At 36.9% G+C, this 25489-nt stretch overlaps 1 protein-coding gene across 2 annotated transcripts in view; it reads left to right on the top strand.

The window, feature by feature from the left end:
• Nucleotides 1–25489, top strand: part of LOC128649157 (protein KHNYN) — a 55022-nt gene that overhangs the window by 7595 nt on the left and 21938 nt on the right. Inside the window, exons 3-4 of one of the 2 annotated variants that reach the window (XM_053702256.1) lie at nucleotides 23842–23972; nucleotides 24284–24380. In XM_053702256.1, coding sequence (XP_053558231.1) covers nucleotides 23842–23972; nucleotides 24284–24380 — 228 coding nt within the window. Of the gene's footprint in view, nucleotides 1–22173; nucleotides 22709–23841; nucleotides 23973–24283; nucleotides 24381–25489 lie in introns of those variants that run through there. The other variant, XM_053702257.1, reaches the window with a different exon arrangement.

Here is a 25489-nt window from a genome sequence, read left to right as displayed (position 1 = left end):
CAAGAAGCCACATACATCATCACTCACACATACACAAGCACCCACAGGAATACACACTAAGAGGCTGGCTAATCCACAAATATATACAGACAAGCACACACACACTCAGATATACACAGTTCCATGTGACTTTTACATGAGTTAAATATATAATAGTTGAATAAAATGTTTTATTAATATTATATGCCAGTTGTACTTGACAAGATGGAGTGCCCCCCTGCTCCTACTTACTGTGTGCCAGTAATACACTACATTTGATTAAGATTAAGGGCCTTTTACAACCACTTATTACAGTTTTCTGCCACATGACTCCCTTCCCTCATTTATGCCACTCATCATATACCATATTAAATCTGCCAATCAGTTCCCCTACTCACATGAATGCCAGCTAAATGACACAATATACCAGGCAAGATGCAAGACTCCCTGCCCCCATACATTCACTGAGAGATATCACAGCTCACTTGTCGATTTAATATGAAAACCACTAATAATAATATATCATATAAAATAATTTTTAATACTAAAAATATAAAAACTATGCTTTTTAATAAATGACAGATGAGATGAGGTGTTATAAACAGGAAAACCCAAAAGCATGGGAAACTGCAGTTAAAAAAACTGTATTTATTGAAGGAAAACAACATTAGGATGACAGAGTGAAGTACTGACCTTAAATCAATCAGTCTATCTAATGATCCACATACATAGAAACAAAATCATCACAGTTTTGTTCTCTTTAGTTTTCAGTGCACATAACTAAGATACTCAGAAGTGTCTAGACCCAGTAGATCTCACCTTATATCTTGGGTGACATAGGAGTGTACTCAGCACTGACTGTTTTACAGGAGGGAAAGTACATTGTTTATTATACAGACCAGAAGAGGTTCCTGCATAAAAAAGGCACTAGCATTTACTTTTTTGCACAAGGGCACCAGCTAGTGACACCACAATACTTACTGAGAGCTGTAGTAATAAAGCATCATTTATTATACAGACCAGGAGAGGTTTCTGCATAAAAAAGGCACTAGCTTTTCCTTTTTTGCACAAGGGCACCAGCTAGTGACAACACAATACTTACAGAGAGCTGTAGTAATAAAGCATCATTTATTATACAGACCAGAAGAGGTTCCTGCATAAAAAAGGCACTAGCATTTACTTTTTTGCACAAGGGCACCAGCTAGTGACAATACAATACTTACAGAGAGCTGTAGTAATAAAGCATCATTTATTATACAGACCAGGAGAGGTTCCTGCATAAAAAAGGCACTAGCTTTTCCTTTTTTGCACAAGGGCACCAGCTAGTGACAACACAATACTTACTGAGAGCTGTAGTAATAAAGCATAATTTATTATACAGACCAGAAGAGGTTCCTGCATAAAAAAGGCACTAGCTTTTCCTTTTTTTTGCACAAGGGCACCAGCTAGTGACAACACAATACTTACTGAGAGCTGTAGTAATAAAGCAGGCTCTGCAGTCAATGTTGTTAACTGGTTAAAAAGCAGCAAATTACCAGATCACATTAAAAACAAAATATTCACAATAAAAAGTTAAACTGCCAGCAAAATGTGGGAAGCTATTATCATTACCAGCACTCCTCAGTCACAACAGTCAACATTGTTAATAAGTAGAAAGCTTACAGATCACAATAAAAGCATTAATATTAACACTATCATTTAACAGAATGAGGAAAGCTATAAACTTTATGCCTTACTGTGCACTTCTTCCTGCATTCCTTATTCTCCCCTCTTGTTTCTAGTGAAGCCTGTGCTAGTGGCTTAGTGGGAGGGTCCCAGACTGGATCACAGTAACAGGAAGTCAGTGAACATCAGACAGGGCCAGCCCTGCATCCTGCATAACTAATAATGCCAAGAAGAGTTTTACTTCTCTGATTGGCTCTCTCCCTAAGAGGCATCATGAGGGATGCCTCCTATTGGTCATTATTTTTGCTTCAGGTAGTTTTAAGTTACCACCAGTGGGTGGCGCTGCTGCTATTGAAGAAATGTATCCATGTTTTGCTATGAAGAGATGCAGTCCTGTATAATGCCTCTCCATAGCATTACATGGGTGGAAAAAAATGATTATTTTTTTTTATTTTTTTTTACAATTTTTTCTTAATTAAAATTTAACTAAACTTTGGCCCCATATGGCAGGGGAAGCAGTGCCTCCCCTGCCTCCTATGACTGCACGTCCCTGCTACAATATAAATAATAATTATATTGTAGCTATCTTAGGATTTATTTTTATTTTATAGGTAACTTTCAATTTATTTTAACTAGGTACAATAGCTATTAAATAGTTATTAACTATTTAATAGCTACCTAGCTAAAATAAAGAGAAATTTACCTGTAAAATAAAAACTAACCTAAGTTACAATTACACCTAACACTACACTATCATTAAATAAATTATTCCTATTTAAAACTAAATACTTAGCTGTAAAATAAACCCTAAGATAGCTACAATGTAATTAATAATTACATTGTAGCTATTTTAGGATTTATATTTATTTTACAGGGAACTTTGTATTTATTTTAGCTAGTTAGAATAGTTATTAAATAGTTATTAACTATTTAATAACTACCTAGCTAAAAGAAATACAAAATTACCTGTAAAATAAATCCTAACCTAAGTTACAATTAAACCTAACACTACACTATCATTACATTAATTAAATTAACTACAAATAACTACAATTAAATACAATTACATAAACTAACTAAAGTACAAAAAATAAAAAAAGCTAAGTTACAAAAAATAAAAAAAATAAGTTACAAACATTTAAAAAATATTACAACAATTTTAAGCTAATTACACCTAATCTAAGCCCCCTAATAAAATAACAAAGCCCCGCAAAATAAAAAAATTCCCTACCCTATTCTACATTAAAAAAGTTCAAAGCTCTTTTACCTTACCAGCCCTTAAAAGGGCCTTTTGTGGGGCATGCCCCAAAGAAAACTGCTCTTTTGCCTGTAAAAGAAAAATACAACCCCCCAACATTAAAACCCACCACCCACATACCCCTAATCTAACCCAAACCCCCCTTAAAATAACCTAACACTAATCCCCTGAAGATCATCCTACCTTGAGTCGTCTTCACTCAACCGAGCCACCGATGGAACTGAAGAGGAGATCCGGAGCGGCAGAAGTGATCCTCCAAGGGGCGCTGAAGAAGTCTTCCATCCTTCTTTCCCGACGGACTACCGAGGAATGAAGGCTCCTTTAAGGGACGTCATCCAAGATGGCGTCCCTTCAATTCCGATTAGCTGATAGGATTCTATCAGCCAATCGGAATTAAGGTAGGAAAAATCTGATTGACTGATTGAATCAGCCAATCAGATTGAGCTCGCATTCTATTGGCTGATCGGATCGACTCAAGGTAGGATGAACTTCAGGGGATTAGTGTTAGGTTATTTTAAGGGGGGTTTGGGTTAGATTAGGGGTATGTGGGTGGTGGGTTTTAATGTTGGGGGGGTTGTATTTTTCTTTTACAGGCAAAAGAGCAGTTTTCTTTGGGGCATGCCCCACAAAAGGCCTTTTTAAGGGCTGGTAAGGTAAAAGAGCTTTGAATTTTTTTATGTAGAATAGGGTAGGGAATTTTTTTATTTTGGGGGGCTTTGTTATTTTATTAGGGGGCTTAGATTAGGTGTAATTAGCTTAAAATTGTTGTAATATTTTTTAAATGTTTGTAACTTATTTTTTTTATTTTTTGTAACTTAGCTTTTTTTATTTTTTGTACTTTAGTTAGTTTATGTAATTGTATTTAATTGTAGTTATTTGTAGTTAATTTAATTAATGTAATGATAGTGTAGTGTTAGGTTTAATTGTAATTTAGGTTAGGAATTATTTTACAGGTAATTTTGTATTTCTTTTAGCTAGGTAGTTATTAAATAGTTAATAACTATTTAATAACTATTCTAACTAGCTAAAATAAATACAAAGTTACCTGTAAAATAAATATAAATCCTAAGATAGCTACAATATAATTATTATTTATATTGTAGCTATATTAGGGTTTATTTTAAAGGTAAGTATTTAGTTTTAAATAGGATTAATTTAGTTAATAATAGAAATATTATTTAGATTTATTTAATTAATATTTAAGTTAGGGGGGTGTTAGGGTTAGTGTTAGACTTAGGTTTAGGGGTTAATCATTTTATTATAGTGGCGGTGGTGTAGGGGGGGCAGGATAGGGGTTAATAAATGTATTATAGGTGGCGACGGTGTAGGGGGGGCAGATTAGGGGTTAATAAGTTTAATATAGGTTGCGGCGGGGTCCGCGAGCGGCGGTTTAGGGGTTAAACTATTTATTTAGTTGCGGCAAGGTCCGGGATCGGCAGGATAGGGGTTAATAACTTTATTATAGAGGGCAGCGGTATAGGGGGGGCAGGATAGGGGTTACTAGGTATAATGTAGGTTGCGGCGGTGTCCGGGAGCGGCGGTTTAGGGGTTAATACATTTATTATAGTTGCGGAGGGGTCAGGGAGCGGCGGTTTAGGGGTTAATATGTATAGAGTAGCTTGCGGTGGGCTCCGGTAGCGGCGGTTTAGGGGTTAACATATTTATTATAGCTTGCGGTGGGCTCCGGGAGCGGCGGTTTAGGAGGTAATAACTTTATTTAGTTGCGGCGGTGTAGAGGGGGACAGCTTAGGGGTGTTTAGACTCGGGGTACATGTTAGGGTGTTAGGTGCAGACATCTCCTATAGAAATCAATGGGATGTCTGGCAGCAGCGAACTTGTACTTTCGCTATGGTCAGACTCCTATTGATTCCTATGGGAACCAGGTATGCTGGGCCGGAAAAGTGCAGAGCGTACCTGCTAGTTTTTTTATAACTAGCAAAAGTAGTCAGATTGTGCCGCACTTGTGTGCGGAACATCTGGAGTGACGTAAGAATCGATCTGTGTCGGACTGAGTCCGGCGGATCGAAGCTTACGTCACAAAATTCTACTTTTGCCAGTCTCTAGCCTTTGATAACTAAGGCGAATCAGCCTCGCCACAAATATGCAGCAGAATTCCAGCGTATTTGAGGTTGACGGCTTGATAACTACCCCCCATTGTATCATGGAACATATAGATTTTTTGCACAACTTTTTTTTTTATTATTCTTTTTATTTGGGTTTTCCGTATTTACATAAATAAAGATCGAAAACAAAAACAGATTTCATAATAGTGGTTACAGAATTACCTTACAGATTACCGTACAATATTCTCTATAATCCTAGGCATTTATCTTATACTTCACTCTCCTTTATATGTTCCCCACATATTTTCTCATCACTTAACTCTAAATAAATATATTAGAAAGCAAAAGTTTAACCATATCATTCACCTTAATCTATAAGGTTATATATGTTCAATAAAAGTCATATTGTATCCTCAGAAAGCCAAACAAAAACTGAAATATCAATATTCATATCATATTGTCTTTTACTCTTATATGTCAGGAAGTGTATATATCTGGGGAGTCCGTGAACTTCTCCCTAACTAGTATGCCTTTAATTATGCCTTTAAGAGTCCTATGTTCCCCCCTCTCTCTCACTTTAGCTCAACAAGTGTATCTTTTCGGGTTCTCTATTTGCAAGATTTTGCTTTTTTTTGTTTTTTCCCTTTTTTTTTTTTTCCTCTTCTTTTTCCTTTCCTTTCTCCCTTTCCCCTCTTTTTTTTCTTCCCTTTCTCTCCTTTTCCTTTTCTTTCCTTCCCCCTCTTCTTTTTCTATTATTCTCTCTCTCGTGTCTACATGTCCAACCAATATCGTAGAAGGAACTCTTCTACTATAAGCATAATGAATGGTAATGCATTTGTTAAAGGGGCGATAAAAAGTAATTGTGTTGAACGAGGCCAAGATAATATTACTGATTTCCATTTCCAAAAGAAAGACCTAAATTGTTTTTCTGAATCTGGCTTTAAGTCATGCAATTCGATAGACATTTGCTGTTTCATTATGTTGGAGAATTCTGCAACCTTAGGTGCCTCAGGAGACTTCCATCTTTTGTATATTAAAACGCGTGCTGCAAGAATCACCATGTTTATTAGCCGTTGTTCTCCTTTATCTGGTCCATCATTCAACAACAAAAAAGCTATGATGTGCTGACATCTGGAAATTTTCTTGTAAAAATTTATTTACCCGAAAATTTATCTTACCCCAATGTTGTCTAATCTTAGGGCATGACCATAGGCAGTGGAATAAATCTGCTCCTTCCTAATTACATTTAAAACAATAACCAGATTGTTTTCCTTTTGCCCACTTGTTCATTCTGAGTGGTGTTAAATAGTAATTATTAATTATTTTCACTTGAGTTTCTCTCCAGCTAATTAGTGAGGTAGTTTTTTTTCTGTTGCATCTATGCTGCTTTGTAAGTCTTTAATCTGGATAGTTGGAAAGTATTTAGTTAGATTATCCCTTAATTTATTAATATGTTTTACTCCTATTTTTATTAATAGAGAGTTATACCAATATGATATTGACCTGTTTTATATATCTTAATCCCTGAATCTATTTTGGGTTTGTTCCAGTCGTCACCATATGCAGAAATTATTTGAAAAAGATAATGTCGAAGTTGTAAATACGCAAAAAAATCTTTTGCTGGAAGCTTATATATGTGTGATAACTCTTGAAACGTATATATTATTTTCGTTCCCACTTGTTTCAATTGTGCAATATATATTAGTCCGCTCGCTATCTCTCCACCTTTCGAATACTTTGTTTTCTATACCAGGAATGAAATCCACTGTCCCTATAATGGGTAGGTTTTGTGATACCTGGTATGTATAGCCCATTGCTTTCAAGTATTTCTGCCATGCTTGTATTATATTTGTAAAAGTACTCAGCTTACTGATATTGCTTGGTAACTTATTATATGGATGGTGTAGTATAGATTTTAGATTAAATGGTTTTATTATATCTGACTCTATTTCATAATACGTAACATAATTTGCTTCTGTTACCCAGTCAGCCCCGAACTTAACCAGTGTCATCCAATTATAATATTGTAAATTGGGGAGCGAAAATCCCCCCAATTTTTTTAGTTGTGTCAGTTTCTCTATTGACATACCATGCCTTTTCTCCCCCCAAATGAACTTTGCACATAACCTATTATATCTATTTATATCTTTCATTTTAACCCCTTAACGACCAACGACGTATGGGGTATGTCCTGCAAAAAAATGCAGTTAACGACCAAGGACGTACCCCATACGTCGTTGGTCTTTGAAAGCCCTGGAAGCAATCCTGATCCCTTCCAGCTGCTTTCATGTTATTGCAGTGATGCCTCGATATTGAGGCATCCTGCAATAACAGTTTTGAGCAGTCCGATGCAGAGAGAGCCACTCTGTGGCCCTCTCTGCATCGGCCATTTGATCGCGGTGTTCGTTGGTGGGTGGGAGCTTATCCAGGGAGGCGGGTGGGCGGCGATCAGTGGAGGAGGGGGGCGGGATCGCATGTGGGGTGCGTGCCAGAATGCGCGTGCGCGCGTGCACGAGGGTGGGTGCGCGCGGGTGGGAACCCTACACTATGGAACAAGTATAAGGACTCAGTGGGAGAGACTCAGTGGGAGAGAGGATAAAAATAAATAAAAGTAGTAATCTGGGAGAGGGTTGGGGGTTGTGGGTTGTGGGGGGGCAGCTACACTACAGAAAATAGTTGTTTTTTTTAATAAAAAATAAACAACAACATTTTTTATTTCAAACTGGGTACTAGCAGACAGCTGCCAGTACCCAATATGGCGCACAATAAGGCAGGGGGGGTTAGAGAGCTGTTTGGGGGGGATCAGGGAGGTTGGGGGCTAAGGGGGGATCCTACATAGCAGCATATGTAAATATGCTATAAAAAAAATAATAAAAAAATAAAAGATAGCTTTTATTTTAGTACTGGCAGACTTTCTGCCAGTACTTAAGATGGCGGGGACAGTTGTGGGGTGGGGGATGGAAGAGTGCTGTTTGGGAGGGATCAGGGGGTGTGATGTGTCAGGTGGGAGGCTGATCTCTACACTAAAGCTAAAAACTGCTAGCCATAATACTCGTGTGATGCGCAGCGGCATTTAGCGGCCTTCTAATTACCAAAAAGCAACGCCAAAGCCATATATGTCTGCTATTTCTGAACAAAGGGGATCCCAGAGAAGCATTTACAACCATTTGTGCTATAATTGCACAAGCTGTTTGTAAATAATTTCAGTGAGTAACCTAAAGTTTGTGAAAAAGTTAGTGAAAAAGGGAAAAAAAAATTATTTGATCGCATTTGACGGTGAAATGGTGGCATGAAATATACCAAAATGGGCCTAGATCAATACTTTGGGTTGTCTCCTACACTACACTAAAGCTAAAATTAACCCTGCAAGCTCCCTAATTAACCCCTTCACTGCTGGGCATAATACACGTGTGGTGCGCAGCGGCATTTAGCAGCCTTATAATTACCAAAAAGCAACACCAAAGCCATATATGTCTGCTATTTCTGAACAAAGGGGATCCCAGAGAAGTATTTACAACCATTTGTGCCATAATTGCACAAGCTGTTTGTAAATAATTTCAGTGAGAAACCTAAAATTGTGAAAAATGTAAAGTTTTTTTTAATTTGATCGCATTTGTCTGTGAAATGGTGGCATGAAATATACCAAGATGGGCCTAGATCAATACTTGGGGTTGTCTACTACACTACACTAAAGCTAAAATTAATCATAGAAGCTCCCTACATGCTCCCTAATTAACCCCTTCACTGCTGGGCACAATACATGTGTGGTGCGCAGTGGCATTTAGTGGCCTTATAATTGCCAAAAAGCAACGCCAAAGCCATATACGTCTTCTATTTATGAACAAAGAGGATCCCAGAGAAGCATTTACAACCATTTATGCCATAATTGCACAAGTTGTTTGTAAATAATTTCAGTGAGAAACCTAAAGTTTGTGAAAAAATTTGTGAAAATGTGAACGATTTTTTTTATTTCATCGCATTTGGCGGTGAAATGGTGCCATGAAATATACCAAAATGGGCCTAGATCAATACTTTGGGATGTCTTCTAAAATATATATATATATACATGTTAAAGGATATTCAGGGATTCCAGAAAGATATCAGTGTTCCAATGTAACTAGCGCTAATTTTGAAAAAAAGTGGTTTGGAAATAGCAAAGTGCTACTTGTATTTATGGCCCTATAACTTGCAAAAAAAGCAAAGAACATGTAAACATTGGGTATTTCTAAACTCAAGACAAAATTTAGAAACTATTTATCATGGGTGTTTTTTGGTGGTTGTAGATGTGTAACAGATTTTGGGGGTCAAAGTTAGAAAAAGTGTGTTTTTTTCCATTTTTTCCTCATATTTTATAAAATTTTTAATAGTATATTATAAGATATGAAGAAAATAATGGTATCTTTAGAAAGTCCATTTAATGGCGAGAAAAACGGTATATAATATGTGTGGGTACAGTAAATGAGTAAGAGGAAAATGACAGCTAAACACAAACACCGCAAAAATGTAAAAATAGCCTTGGTCCCAAACGGACAGAAAATGGAAAAGGGCTGTGGTCATTAAGGGGTTAATAAACAACGGTAAATTTTGTAACAAATACATTAACCGTGGAAAAAACACTGTTTTTAATAACATTATTTTTGCCGATAATGAAAGATAATGGATGTTCCATCTTATTAGATCGTGTGCCAATTTGTCTAGTAATTTGTCATAATTAAGGTGATACCATTCTTTGGGGTCTCTCCCTAGGGTGATACCAAGATAATTTATATGTTCTACTTCTTTGAATACGTGCTTTGAATAGCTTTGTGTTGTTTTATTTATCCATAATATTTCTGATTTATTTGAATTGATTTTGTGCCCTGAGAATTGGCTATAGCTGTGGATTATTTCTAAAGTCTTTGGAATGCTAAAATTTGTGTTTTGTAAAAATATAATAATGTCATCTGCGTATAACAAGATGATCGGGCTTTGGTTCCCTATCTTAATCCCTTTAACTTCATTTCTTAGGCACACTGCTAGGGGTTTGAGTGCTAAATTAAAAAGCAAAGGGGACAACGGGCATCCTTGCCGCGTCCCTCTTTCCAGAGTGAAATAATGAGTGAGTCCCCCATTCACTAGTAGTTGGGAGCGTGGTTTATTATAAATTATTCTAAGAAATTTAACCAGATTTCCTGAGAATCCAAAATTGTTGAGTGAGGTGAACATATGATCCCATATAATAGAATTGAATGCTTTTTCAGCATCGATTGTTAGTAAAGCTAGATCTCTTTTTCTCTGCTTGTTGGAATTTATTAAAGTAATGTTCTAAAATTAACAATACCCTGCGGGTATTGCGTACTGCATTCCTTCCTGGCATAAATCCTGACTGATCTTCATGAATTATGTCACCAATCACTTTCTTTAACCTATCAGCTATAATTGTCATACAGATCTTGTAGTCATTATTTAATAATGATATGGGTCTATATGAACCCATATCTTCGGCAGGTTTCCCTTTTTTGTGTATCAGTGTTACTACTGCATCTAAAAAATAAGGTGACTTCATTTGATTTTCTATGCAATATGTGTTATATAGCTTTGTTAATGTTGGTAAGATTTCCTCTTTGGTAATTTTATAAAATTCTGCAGTAAGCCCATCTGGGCCTGGTGCTTTATTTGTTTTTATTTTATTGATTGCGTTATTAACCTCTTCTTCTGAAATAGGTAAATTAATCTGTCTAACCGCCTCCTCTGATATTTGAGGTAACTTTATTTTTTGCCAGAATCTTTTTTCTTCTTCTATGTTAATATGTACTTCCGCGTATAATTCTTTGTAAAAATTGTAAAAGGCGTTAGAGATTTCCATGTTCTTTGTGAATGTTTTAGTGCTTGTTTTAATTAGCGTGATCAGATTTTTACTTTTTCTGTGTTTAGTGATTTTCGCAAGGTGTTTTGCTGAAATCCCCTGATAGAAAGCTCTTGTTTTCATATCTTCCATAGTCCATTTATCTTTCAAAAACATTTCTCTTTCTAGTTTAGTCTCTGTGCATCTTTTCCATGTTAATGTATTTGGCTGATTTAGGTATCTGTTATACATATTTTTAAGTTGGTTTGCAAGTTGTAACTCTCTATGTTTATTTTTATTTTTATCATAAAGGCTTTGATTTCGCCTCTGAGGACGGCCTTTCCTGCCTCCCAGAAGGTTTCTGTCTTGTTAATGTATGATTTATTTAACAAATAATATTCCTTCCATCTTCCTCGTAACAAATTTACAAACCTTTTATTATTTATCATATAACTTGGAAAATGGAATGAATTGAGATTATTTCCTGTAGACTATGGAGTTTTAATTTGCATAGAAATTATTGCATGATCTGAAAGAATTATCTCATCTATCTGTGTTTCAATGTCTAATGCCAATAGCTTGTCTTCTATCAGGAACATGTCTATCCTGGAAAATTTTTTGTATGATTTGGATTCGCATGAGAAGTTACGCGTGTCTGGATTTTGCAGACGTTATATATCTTGCAATTTCAATATCTTGCTAAATTCTCTTAATAATTTTGCCTCCCTCTGGTAAGCCTGTCTGTGTTTTAATCTAAACCTATCCATCTCTGGATACATTGTTAAATTGAAGTCACCTGCTAATATTAAATTCTCCCCTATCAAGGGAGTCAGTTTTTTTTTAAAATGTTATCCCAAAACTCAAAATCCACTTTATTTGGACCATATATGTTACCAAATGACTATATCTTGTTATCAATTTCTACTTGGATAATTATATATCTGCCTGCTGGATCTAATTTGTTATTGAACATTATTGCCACCCCGCATTTTCTTTTATTACAGGGGGTAGCTATGATTTCTGAAACCCAGTTGATTTTAAGTTTAGGGATTTCCTTCTCTTTCAGGTGTAGTTCCTGCAAGAAAATAATGTCTGGGCTGTGTCGTTTTAAATTTTTTATTATTTGTTTACGTTTAATGGGGGAGGAAATACCTCCCACATTCCATGACACTATGTTAAGCATCGACTGCATTTTATTATTGCAATATCTATTAAAAGTACAATATAATATAACATCTGTATTCCCCTAGTCCCCGTTAAAATCTCCCCTAAGCCCTCTTTTAATGCAAGAAAAGAGAGGAAGGAACATGAACATGGCATACTCAGAAGAATTAGCCAACCAAAAAATTTCATTTTGAGTTTTCTTTTCTTAGGAAGCTTTGTCTGTTTCAAGACTATAGTAAATTCAAAAGTAGGCGTCTTGCCACACTATGATTTCCTCCATTGTTTAATCAGTTATATTAGATACGAGATTATCTTCTATCAATTTTGATATTTCTTTTTGTACAATAAGTTTCAGCCTCTTCTTTAGAGTTCAAGATGGTGAAACCTTCTGCCTCTGCTATAACTATTTTAGCAGGGTACCTTAAGGTCGCTTTACAGCCTGCTTTTAATAAGCCCGTACAATAAGGTGCCATTGCTTTCCTTTTTGTTGATGTGTCTACTGAAAAGTCTTGGAATGTATGTATTTGTTTTGAGCCTAGCATTAGTGGTTGTACTTTCCTGTGTTTTCTCATAATATTGATTTTATCTTGGAAGTTTAAATATCTTATTATAACCATTCTTGGGCTTATGTTACCATCTGGGTGTTTCCTGCTAATGCCAGTTCTATGTGCTCTCTCCACTATTAGCTTTTCTAATGGTGTTTGAAACCCCAATAGTTGAGGTAATGTAGATGCCCCGAATGTTAGCAAATCCATAAATTCTGGGGTCTCGGGTAATCCGACTATTCTGATGTTATTTCGACGTGATCTGCCCTCGAGATCATCAATTTTAGCTTGAAGACTATTAATTTTACCTGTATGATTTGTGTTAATCTCATCTTGTGTGTTATGTTTGTCCTCCAGTTCCGAGACTCTAGATTCTACCTCTATTATTCTTTTAGAAAATTGTTTGATTTCCTGTGAGAGCCCTGCAATTTCTTTCTTAACTAAATCAAATTGAGGTAGTAGTAAATCTGCTAATTGGTTAAGTGTCATTTGGTTTTCTAGATTAGTTATTAGAGGTATTTGTGTTTGTATTTCTAAAGTTGGCTCTATGGGTGTGTCTGATACCATTTTACTTTTTTTATCTCTTTTAGGCGGCATTGCCGGAGATCTGGGTTTTGTGTTCGCGATATATTTTTCCATAAGTTCCCCCTTTCCTTTCTCTTTTAATATGTGAATGTGTATATATATATTACATCTATATATAGGTGTATATGGACCGTGTTAATAAAAGTGTTAGTGTATCCTTTTCTAAAAGGATCTTATCCAGTGCTTTATGTAGGACTACCAATAAGAAAGAAAGAAAAAAAACCTTATAGTGAGTTTAAGTGAAAAAATGAGTGCAAAATATTACTGTCCCAAACCTCTATCTTATATAATGCTGTTGCTTTTGGTATCAATTTGTTACAAACTAATCAGATCTTATTATCTACAATCTTTAGAGGAGAAAGGAGAACCAGAATAAACCAATATTTTAAATCAGCTATATCTGTCTACTATTTTCCCTTCCCCCTCCCTTGTTACCAAATACCTAACTATTGTCCTATATCATTGAATAACACACTCTCTGAGCAATAATAAGTATTATACAATAGCCTTCTGCAAACAAAAAAAAGAAAAACGCCTCCTTATAAAAAGCAAGCCTAAGATATATTGCATTACAATTGAGCGTATTTGATATTCCCTTTATACACCTTGGCTTATACGTTATTCAGGGAGACTTAACATTTGTAGCCTGCATTATATCTCAATAAAGTCTCATGTCCAGACTTATATCTGATATAAACACATTCAGTTGTGCATATTAAGTCCAGCTTTTTCCAATAACTAGGATTATAATTATAACTTTTATAAGATATATGCCTTATAACTCTTCCCTTTTACTATTACTATCCCAGGTGTAATAGGCAGTTCTTTTCAAGCATCTTCTTTATCACAATGGTAGTTTAGGTTGAATCTGCTGTTATTTTGGTTTTAAGTTTTGCTTTTTTTTTACATATAGTCATCAGCTGTTTCCATAAGTTATTGCTAACAAACAGGAAAAAAGAAAAAACGGTAATTTTGTAACCCCTGATGATTTGAGGGTTCTCAGCTAGCACATGGTTTAGCGTAACACAGTTGCACTTATTAATATTCAGAATACATTTTCTCCTATTTGGGGTATTTGCAGTTTTCTATACTTTTCTTTATTCTTTTTATCCCCTCTTTCTCTTTAGCCAGTTTCACATCCAGCCACTCTTGTGTGCCCGAGCCTGACTCTTAAGTAACAGGAAAAAGTTCCCCTTAATCTATGGGAGAGAGCTTTAATGCTTAGATACAGTGAGTCTTTTTGTACTGGTAACCGTAATTAGTTTGCTTTTCTTATAATAGCACTTACCCCCCACTTTCTTCACGGCTTGGCTTCGGCAAATATTCTTTCGAGGAGCCCTCTCACCGCAGGAGTCGCCGGTCTGTGTGTTTCGTTTAGCGGCAGTGCGTTTATCCAGATAGTTGAGTCCAGACGCCGTTTCCTTGCACGTGTTCCGGCTCCCAGCTATGACCTCACCATTCTGTGCCGACTTACGGAAGGGAGTAAGGGAGTTCGTAGTCCGCTGCGATGTTCTCTCCAGAGACTTGCCGACTTAATCCAGGTAAGTGTGTTTTGTCAGTCGCTTGTCTCTACTTTATCCCAAGGCTTTCTGCTCACAGTGTTGTCATCTCACTATTGGTTTAGGCTCTCTATCCCAAGCAGGATATCTCACATCCGCTTCAGGCACTTTTGCTCTTGCCTTTCAGTACGATTTATTTCTTTAAACCGGCCTCCACTTGCTGCAATACTTTCCCCATCTTGCCTTCAGCTGGTGTGTATCTGGCAAATATTAGTTTAAGATGTTGTTGTCCTTAATTTTTCCGCCTCACTTCTGTGTTAGCTGGCTGGGTCCGACCAGCCTGTGTGGATATAGTGGACTTCCTTAAGCCAATTTGTTGCCTCCAAGCAGGGTATATTTTTCCCTAACAGTAAGGCTCTATGGTGGGGTATCTGTAGTTACACGGCTCTTCAATTCAAGAGAGCATTGAGCGCACACACCTTCCACAGCGCTCCTCCCACAGGAAGTCGACCGAGCCCTTTTGCACAACTTTTTTGCTGTCTTCTGATCTCATACATTCCCAGAACATACATCAACTACAAAAATGTTTTCCTAGTTTCATTAAAACATAAAATTGTGCTCACAAAGAAAATATTAAGCTCTCGATGTGTAATTAAGTATTTAGACATTATAAAAATAGTAATAACATAAATACAAACATGATAAGGGAGGGGTTAAGTGCACATATAAATGGAGCTTGTGAGAAGACTAAACAACCTGTAATCATACACACAAGGTAGACATAAGTAAAAATGTATAGATTTTTATGAGATTCTCCTTCTGCTAAAAACTTGTAAATATACCTGCTCCTTATAGTTATTTGTGTGTTTAAAAGTGTGAATGTAGTAAACCCAGATCTTTTGGAAATACCACAGGCAAGTGTTTTTCAGAGATTGGAATACAGTTTTCATGAACAATAAACATTATATTTTGAAAAGTGAATTCTAAAAAAAAAAAAGAGAAATATATACCTAGTAGAAAAAATGGTTTGTTGCATGAGATTTTGTGCTTTGATAGCTCACTTTACTCCTTTCAAAGCATGTCCCTGATGTTAGTTGGGCAGTTGATAGTGATTACTGCAGATGATCATCTGCACTATAGAATGGTATGTGACCTCTCTTTCGAAAGAGGCAATTCCCCTCTTTCAAATTTGTTTTCTTATGTGTCTCAAGTAATCCAGGCAGGTTTTGACACTCTGCAAGAGATTCTCTTGTCTCGTAAAATATGTCTAGTGTGAAGTGGATTAGTTGATCACAGTTCTCACTGTGATCATTTACACTTTTGAGGGAATGTGACTCCTTATTTGATAGAGGAATTTTTCATCTTTATCACCAAAACCTTCATGGCAGCTAGTGTTGGCAGCAATCACCATATATCTGGAGATAAAATATTTGAGGGATATGTTATAAATAAATGTAATGTTTTGCAATACCGAGACAATAGCTTTAAGAATCCCTGTCTCTCTACATAGAGGTTAATGGTAAAGTATCTCTATGCACTTCTTGATTGTGTGTGCAGTGAGGTTATATTCTAGACACTGGGGTAAAACTAAGTAACATTCTGGGTATATAGAAAACATATAATCGTGCTGGTTAATCAAGGACCAACACCCTGGCCTATTTGTTAACTTACTGGGGTTTATCTCAATCCAATAGAATTTGCAGTGTAAAATATATCAAATTAAACTCTGATATTCCTGTCTTTCTCTTCAGTTGTATTCCAATCCATTAGCAGCCTGGCTGTTCGAAATAGTAAAACCATGCGAGTTTTGAATGCAGTATTTCTGGAACATCTGTATTTCCTTCATTTAGATCAGATAAACATGCACTACTGTCAAAGGATATATGCAGTTTGGTGCAATGTCCCTTTATATAAGGTAAAAATTTCCTTCCACGTTTTCAGTACATGTAAAGAGAGAAAAACAATAGTGCAATACTGTCACAGTCTCTATTAAAAATACGGATAGGATCCTGCTCATGTTCTGTTAATCCAGCTCTAAATAAACACAGTGTGGGGTACAGATGTATAAAGCCTAAAAACAAGCAATTTCGGTCACAGACCAGGGATACTGTGATACATAAGTAACTTCTAAGAACGCCAGAGTAGTCTTTTTAAAGCCAGCAGTAATTTTGGTAAAATGTACGTCGGATAAGAGGACTTGCGGTTAAGAAGTGTCACACGAGGAGACGAGGTTTATCGGCAGTGTTGGGACTTAATAGAAGCCCTGTGTGGAACTCATAGCTTTTGAGCAAAGAGTACTCGGGGGGGGGGGGGGGTTGTTGGAAGTTATTTTTGTATCACTGTATCCCTAGTCTGTGACCAAATTGCTTGTTTTTAAGTTTTATACACATAGTTGCTTTAAATACATTTTCATTTTAAAGGGACAGTCAAGTCCAAAAAAATTTTTATGTTTCAAATAGGGCATGTAATTTTAAACAACTTTCCAATTTACTTTTATCACCAATTTTGCTTTGTTCTCTTGGTATTCTTAGTTGAAAGCTAAACCTAGGAAGGCTCATATGCTAATTTCTAAGCCCTTGAAGGCCGCCTCTTATAACATGCCTTTTTATTTGCTTTTAACAACAGCAGGGGAGAGCTAGTTCATGTAACCCATATAGATAACATTGTGATCACACCCGTGGATTGTGGCAGACATTGAACTAATTGGCTAAAATGGAAGTCAATAGATAATAAATAAAATGTCATGTGATCAGGGGGCTGTCAGAAGAAGCTTAGATACAATTTAATCACAGAGTTAAAAAGTATATTAATATAACAGTGTTGGTTATGCAAAACTGGGAAATGGATAATAAAGGGATTATCTATCTTTTAAAACAACAACAATTCTGGTGTTGACTGTCCCTTTAAGTATCCAGTGGAGTTTGGTTCCTGTTATCATTTGATCTATCTGTACCCCATGCTGCGTTTACTTAGAGCTGGGTTAACAGCTCCAAAGACTGGGAGTAGGATCCTATCAGAGACTGTGACAGTGTCGCACTGTTGTTTTTTCTCTCTTTACATGTGCTGAAAACCTGGAAGGAAAATCTCATCTTATATAGAGGGACTTTGCATCAAGCTTCATATATCCTTTGATTGTAGTACAGTGAATCTATTTTTTTTTTAATTTTATCTCTTGTTTTAAACTGTTCACTTTTTTTGTTCACTTATTATTTGTTATATAGATTAGGTAGACATGCAAAAACATAATCAAACAGGCTTTTCTTAGGCTTTTTGCATGGCTTTACATAGACCTATACAGATGTAAAAGAAATAAATAAATAGTAAATGCAAAAGTAAAGTATGGAAATAATTCAATACTGATGATGTCTGGAGTGTTCTTTAATATGTTTTACTGATATCATCATGTGTAAATAACCTTTGTTTTTCATTTTATTAACATATTTAAATCTTTAAACTATTAATTTCAAATCATCAATGAGCCTTTAGATTTTCATATTTATTTACATTGTGTAGTTTAGAGCTTGATTTGCACTCTACTTTTTGTCAAAACCAGATGCATTTGCTTTTATTAAAAAAATGTAAAACTAAAAAGTGAAAATATAAACATTAAAATAAATAAAAATCAGTGAGCAGCCAAAATGCATTGTGCAAAATGTCTAAAATTAATTTGCAAGTGTTTAAGAGTCAAAAACAAGTAAAAGCTGGTAGGAAATGTTTTTTTTTGCCTTCATGAGAGCTTTCATACCAGCAATTATTACTTAAAATGCAGTTCTCCAGCAAGCAGATGGGGAACTTTTGTAGCAATTTTTTATGCAAATTAGCCGAGCTCTTTCTACATATAATAAGGTCATATTTAAAAACAGTCACTTCCTACTTTGTTTTATGTCCTATCCAGGCAAATAAACATACTTGAAATCTCTAAACCTTAACGTGTATGAATTCTTAAGTATCATTCTATAACTTTTTGGACCGTGGAATTTATGAAACCACCTAAGTGCAAAGGATGAGGGGGGGAACTATGTACTTTACCTCAACTGTGTGAAGGAAAATCCTCTCCTCTGACTACTCCACAATTCTGAGGTGCATATTGGTCCCTCCTAATTGTGTGTCCCTAGAGAATAGTGGCAAATGAGGATGTCAATATTTGAAAGCAATGAGGGAATGCCCCAAAGTAAAAGCATTTTCTGCCTACTCTTAAGAGGACAGGGGCACTCTATTGGGTGCTTAGTGTTGCAGGTGATCTTGATTTGAAGTCCCCATGCCCTCTCATAAACCACAAAGCGTTGCATGACACCTTGGAAAAGAGTAGTAACGTTTTTCTAATGCATTCTCATGTCCAGAGTGGTATTGGTAGGTAATTGTTATAAAAATCTGTGTGACACGTTAAACTGATGTTTTGTAGGTAAGATTGATGCCCTGGGACTAATCTCCTCTCTCCTCAGTGGGACTGCCTTTTCTATTTTGTGCATATTCTGCCCCCTCACTTGCTCTAACAGTGAAACTCCAATCGCACAGATCTATATAAAAATAAAATGGATTTTCTTCTGTGTGTGTAGGCGTATTTATTTCAGCTTGCTGCTACAAATGTACTGTGTTTATGTGCATCGGTGGTATGCGTTGGTCATAGTCAGATTCAATATTTAGCAAATAGCCATATTGTTGCTTAGCAAATACATTTTATTCTGTACTTAAAGGGACATGAAACCCAAATGTTTTCTTTCATGATTCAGATAGAGAAAACAATTTTAAAAAAGTTTCCAATTTACTTCTATTATCAAATTTGTTTTGTTATCGTTATTCTTTGTTGAAGAGATATCTAGATAGGTAGCGAGCACACGCCTGGAGAACTACATGCATGCAAACATTTGTATAATATGTGTTAATACTTTCCCCTTCTGGTGAACCGCAGCCGTCCCACAGTCTCTCCCAAGGTCTGTGTGAATAGATCAGGTGTGCTAGCTGGAGGTGCTGGTTCAGCTTAGTGCAAACTTGTATCAGTCGTTGGTGTCTTCCTTTCCTGACAGGAAATAGTACTGCCATCTCTTGCTAATTTATAACATTGTTGCAAAACTCCTGCCATATAGTGCTTCAGACACGTGCACACTACTGAACTTACCTTCTTGCTGTTCAACAAAGGATAACAAAAAACTAAGAAAAAAACATAAATTATGCTTACCTGATAATTTCATTTCCATCTGTGGGAGGAGAGTCCACTGCTTCATTCATTACTTGTGGGAAATAAGAACCTGGCCACCAGGAGGAGGCAAAGACACCCCAGCCAAAGGCTTAAATACCTCCCCCACTCCCCTCATCCCCCAGTCATTCTGCCAAGGGAACAAGGAACAGTAGGAGAAATATCAGGGTATAAATGGTGCCAGAAGAATAATATTAACATTTAGGTCCGCCCACCGGAGCCAACAGGCGGGAGCAGTGGACTCTCCTCCCACAGATGGAAATTACATTATCAGGTAAGCATAATTTATGTTTTCCATCTTAATGGGAGGAGAGTCCACTGCTTCATTCATTACTTGTGGGAACAAATACCCAAGCTCTAGAGGACACTGAATAAAAAAAAAAACGGGAGGGTAAAAGGAGGCAGACCCTATACTGAGGGCACCACAGCCTGGAGAACCTTTTTCCCCAAAACAGCTTCCATCGAAGCAAAAATATCAAATTTGTAAAACTTTGTAAAAGTATGTAAGGAGGACCAAGTAGCTGCCTTACAAATCTGCTCCACAGAGGCCTCATTCTTAAAGGCTCAAGAAGGGGCCACAGCTCTAGTTGAGTGAGCTGTAATCCTCTGAGGAGGCTTATGTCCCGCTGTCTCATAGGCCAAACGCATAATGTTCCTCAACCAAAAGGACAGAGAAGTGGAAGAGTCCCTTTGCCCCTACGCGCTTCCCTGAATACACCACAAATAAAGACGAAGTCTGTCTGAAATCTTTCGTGGCCTGAAGATAAAACTTCAAGGCTCGAACCACATCCAAGTTATGCAGTTACATTTCCTTAGACGAAGAAGGGTTAGGACACAAAGAAGGAACTACTATCTCTTGATTGATGTTACGATCTGAAACCACCTTGGGAAGAAATCCCAATTCAGTGCAAAGCACAGCCTTATCAGCATGAAAAAACAGGTAAGGGGGCTCAGATTGCAAGGCCGCCAACTCAGAGACTCTACAAGCCGAAGCAATAGCCAGAAGAAATAGAACCTTCCAGGAAAGAATCTTAATGTCAAGCGCATGCATAGGCTCAAACTGAGCCCTCTGCAACACCTTAAGAACCAAATTTAAAGTCCAAGGAGGAGCCAAATTTCTAAAGACAGGTCTGATCCTAGACATTGAATATCAGGAAGCTCCGCTAGCATCTTGTGTAACAGCACTGATAACGCCGAAATCTGTCCCTTATCCAGACCATCCTGGAGAAAGGCCAGACTCCTGGATACCCTAACCTTGTGCTAAGGATATCCATGTTCTTCACACCAGGATAAGTCATCCACACCTTATGATAGATACGACGAGTGACCGGCTTCCTGGCCTGGATGAGAGTATCAATTACTCTCTCAGTAAAACCTCTCTTGGCCAAGGCTAGGCGTTCAATCTCCACGCAGTCAGCCTCAGAGAATCGATATTTTGGTGTAGAAAAGGACCCTGAACCAGCAGATCTCTGCGACAGGACAACCTCCATGGAGGAGATTATGACATCCCCACCAGATCCGCAAACCACCTCCTCTGTGGCCCTGCCTTCTTGGGTTATCATATGTGTATAAATGAATTGATCTTACCAGAATCTATGCCCTTCAAGTGTGACAGGTTAGTAGCATCGCTCCTGGCATGGACTTGAGAGAATAAAGGCAGGCAGCGAAACTCGTCAATGCTGCCCAGGAGCTGTTAATATGAGTTGGGATGGTTTCGCCGAGACAACACTCCCTGCATCTCCTGCTCTAGGTACCAGTATTGCTCAGATTAGGTAATGTTGTTGGGGTCAATCCCCTTTTTAGATTAGCTTTAGAGCAATCCGTGTATTCTCTGAGCCCTGAGGGTTACGGTGTATTTGAACTATTACCCAGGGAAGTAATTCTGTTTTTGAAGTCTCACACACACAGTCCTGATCTGTTTCTTAATCTAAGCTTTAAATGTATGTCTCACATATTTATGTTATACATTTGGTACTATTTACCAACCTTTTTTATTTTATTCTATCATTAGTAAAAGTTACGTTTTAATAACCAGTTCTGGACACAATCCGGTTTTCAATGCATACTGTTACTATATAGTGTTTTGTGAGTGCTGGGTACTGTCAAACTTCTCTCTCTTTTTTGTACCTATATATCTATCAGACAGTCAGCACCCCCCTTCTCCTACACTTCACCAGTGATACTAACTGGTATATAATGAATACTGAATAGATTATATATCTACTATTATTTCAGAATACTATATTATGATGGGGTTGATATTTGCTTAAACTAACACCGTTGCCACTATTTCCATTTGTATGCATCATCACAATAATTAAAGTGAGATTAAACGGCTGTGTACAACTTCGAAAGAATAACTACTCTATGTTATTGCATTTCATCTTGTTCCTGCAGCTCTTTACAACTCAGTTCTCCTGAAGCTTCGTCTCTTCATAAAGGGTGCAGCCAACTTGGATCTCTGCTGTTCTCACAGCCTGTGACAGAAGCAGAGCACACTCACAGATCAGTAATATTGGGCACTTTTTTACAACTGTATCATTTGCTTGGAGTTAGTGATACATTAAGTGGGCTCTGCATATTTTACACAGTTTTACAGTTACACAAAATATATTTAAAAAAGCAGCTACTGTTTTGTATTATGCACCCTAACCTAAATTACATTATACAGCTGTTAAAGGGATACTCAATCAAAATTAAACTTTTATTATTCAGATACAGCATGCCATTTTAAACAACTTTCCAATTTACTTATATTAACAACATGTGCACAGTTTTTTTTTTATATTTAAACTTTTTGAGTCACCAGCTCATACTGAGCATGTGCAAGAATAAGTGTGTATGCATTTGTGAATGGCTGATGGCTGTCACATAGTACGTGCATGCATTTTTGATTGGCTGATGGCTGTCACATGGTACAGGGGGAGTGGAAAAATACATAACTTTTAAAATTGTCAGAAAAAAATCTAGTAGTCATTTGAAGTTCAGACTAAGTGCTATTGCATTGTCTTGTTATCTAAATTTTGTTGATTAGGCAAATCTACTGTGTTGACTGCTCCTTTAAAAAGTAAACAACCTCATTCATATGTAAATACACACTGCTTCTATCACAGGCTGTGAGAATACCTGAGCTCTAAGATGGCTGCGCCCAGTATGAAGAGGCGGAGCTTCATTATCTGGCACCTTTAAGATATTAAAACAGGAAAACTGATTTGAAAAGATCTGCAGTAACTGGATGAAATGAAATAACATAGTGAGTAGTTACTATTCTTGTGCACAGCAGTTTAATGTCCCTTTAAAGTATGGAAATTAGATCTAATTTTAGAAATTGTGGACTTCATTTGCTGTACAGCGATGTCTTTGCACTGTCCCTTAAATTTCTAAAATCTTTTCTCCTTATTTAGTGAATCAGGTTGTAGCAGTGTTGACTGTGTTCTATGGAATAGAGCAGCCACGTCCCTTTGAGTGTAGACATAGGTAGAGTATAGCTTACAAGCACATGCTTCTGCAAGTAATATTTATAGAATCAGGATCAACTTACTTATTAAGGTGGAAATGCTTTTGTAATACTTTTAAATTGAAGGCAGAAAGGTTAGATCATAAAAGGCCACAAAACCCATAATGTTTCTTTTGTGATTCATATAGAGTGTAATATTAAAAAAATAAGTTTACAATTACTTTCAATTATCACATTAACTTTTGTTCTTTGGTATCCTTTGTTCAAAAGCAGGTAGGAAGGCTTAGGAGCATGCACTATATGGCAGCAGTTTTGCAAGAAAGCTTTTAACAATGTTACCTATTTTCACTAGATTGCAGAAGTGTTTGTGCAAACTGCTGCTATTCAGAAAGGGGAACACAATCTACCTAGATATGTTCTTGAACAAAGCAAATTTGATAACAGATGTAAATTGGATTTTTTTTTTTAAATTCTATGCTCTATATGAATCATGGAAGGAAAATGTAGGATTACTTGTCCCTTTAACATGTTATTCACCAATAGCAATGACTAAATATGGAAATGAATATATTTAGCAAAATAAGCCACAATCTCATTTCCTTCCTCAGACATGGGCTCTGCCGTTTCTTTTCGTGCCGTGGGATTGCGTTGGCCGTGCAGTATTTCTGGGACAGAGGGCATCGCAACATCACAGTTTTTGTGCCCCAATCAAGAATAAAAAGAGATGATAAAGTAAAAGGTAAAAGCCAGTGTGGCTTTCAGTGGCCAATTTCGGTGTAATTATTTCTTCTGAAGCCATTTCTAGAGTATTTAATATCTATATTAGTGGTAAATAAAAACAAATGTAACTTGTAGTAATGCACATAGTTGCTTTTACTGTTACAACTTACTCAAAGATATTAAAATGTAAAAAAAAAAAGCTTTGAAAAAAAACTAGTGTTACCAATTTAAAATATAATTTAATGTTGACATAAATGATTTGGAATGTGCTAAATACTGTCAGCAGTCATAAATGTAACACATTTACAATGTTTACCCTTTCTGCAATAGAGCAACATTTCCTTACCCAGTTGAACAAGCTTGGACTCCTCTCTTTTACTCCATCCAGAATCTTTGAAGGCAAAAGGATCACGCCCTATGATGACAGGTGACACAGAATGGGGGTTAGAAAATTACCATCACAAATGCATGGTACAGATAATGTCATTTTGCAGCAACCCTTATTTATTAATAAATTGCTGTTTTATACTCTTTCATTTGTATTTATTTACTTCCACCCTTTTTTGTTATCAATCCTGGAGCACATACACTTGCTCTATGTCAAAAAATGACATATATCGCTAATCAGCAGTTCACTAGGCTGAAATTGTGCACTTTTTTTTTAGTTTTACTATTGTGTAGGAGCTATAGAGTGCCAGCGTTCTGTCGAAACAGCCAACTCGTTGAAATCTCCAATTACGTCACTTCCGGTGACTCTCCAGCAGCAGATTTCGATGAGTTGGCTCTAGAGTGCACGCACACGTGACAGCATTACACAAACACTAGGTGCTAGCGACAAGTTGAAACCATTATCTGATTGGTTGTGCATCCCGTGACCTCACGGAGAGACACAGACCAATCAGATCAGGCATTAACGACCGAGGGCAGATACGCTCCAGAGAGTTCTGTTCTAATCAGAGCATCGAGTGCCGCAACCGCCTCCTCTGGGAACCTAACCATTGGTCCCACCCCCCACAATGTGCTTGTAAAGGTTTTCGGACAGACCGGACTGTTATCCGCTGGACATTTGTCTATCAGATTATTATCCGTCGCACATGCATTCTGTCCAAGAACCTTTAAAAGCACGTCATGGGGAGTGGGACCCATGGTTAGGTTCCCAGAGGCGCCCAAATGCTCTGATTAGAAAATAACTCGCTGGAGCGTATCTGCCCTCGGCCATTAAAAGATAATCTGATTGGTCCGTGTCTCTGTGAGGTCATCGGATGCACAATCAATTGAATAATGGTTTAAATTTGGCGCTAGCACCTAGTACACAAACCCTGTCAGATTTTCCAATTGCCGCACTGTGCATGCTCCAGTTACGTCACTGACCTTTTTGGAAAACTCGTCGAGTTCTCCAACAGCTGCCAATGTGCATGCGCATGATGGGACTTTCTCTCTTTAGTGTGTTCCTTCTATTATTTATTATGTATTGTTTATTATTAGAACGTCATATATGTCAAGTGTGCACTAATTTGCATATCAAATGTCTCAAAG

Source organism: Bombina bombina, chromosome 2 (assembly GCF_027579735.1).
Source record: "Bombina bombina isolate aBomBom1 chromosome 2, aBomBom1.pri, whole genome shotgun sequence".
NCBI lineage: Eukaryota > Metazoa > Chordata > Amphibia > Anura > Bombinatoridae > Bombina > Bombina bombina.
Note: the sequence above shows the minus strand (reverse complement) of the source record. Positions and strands in the feature narration are given on the sequence as shown.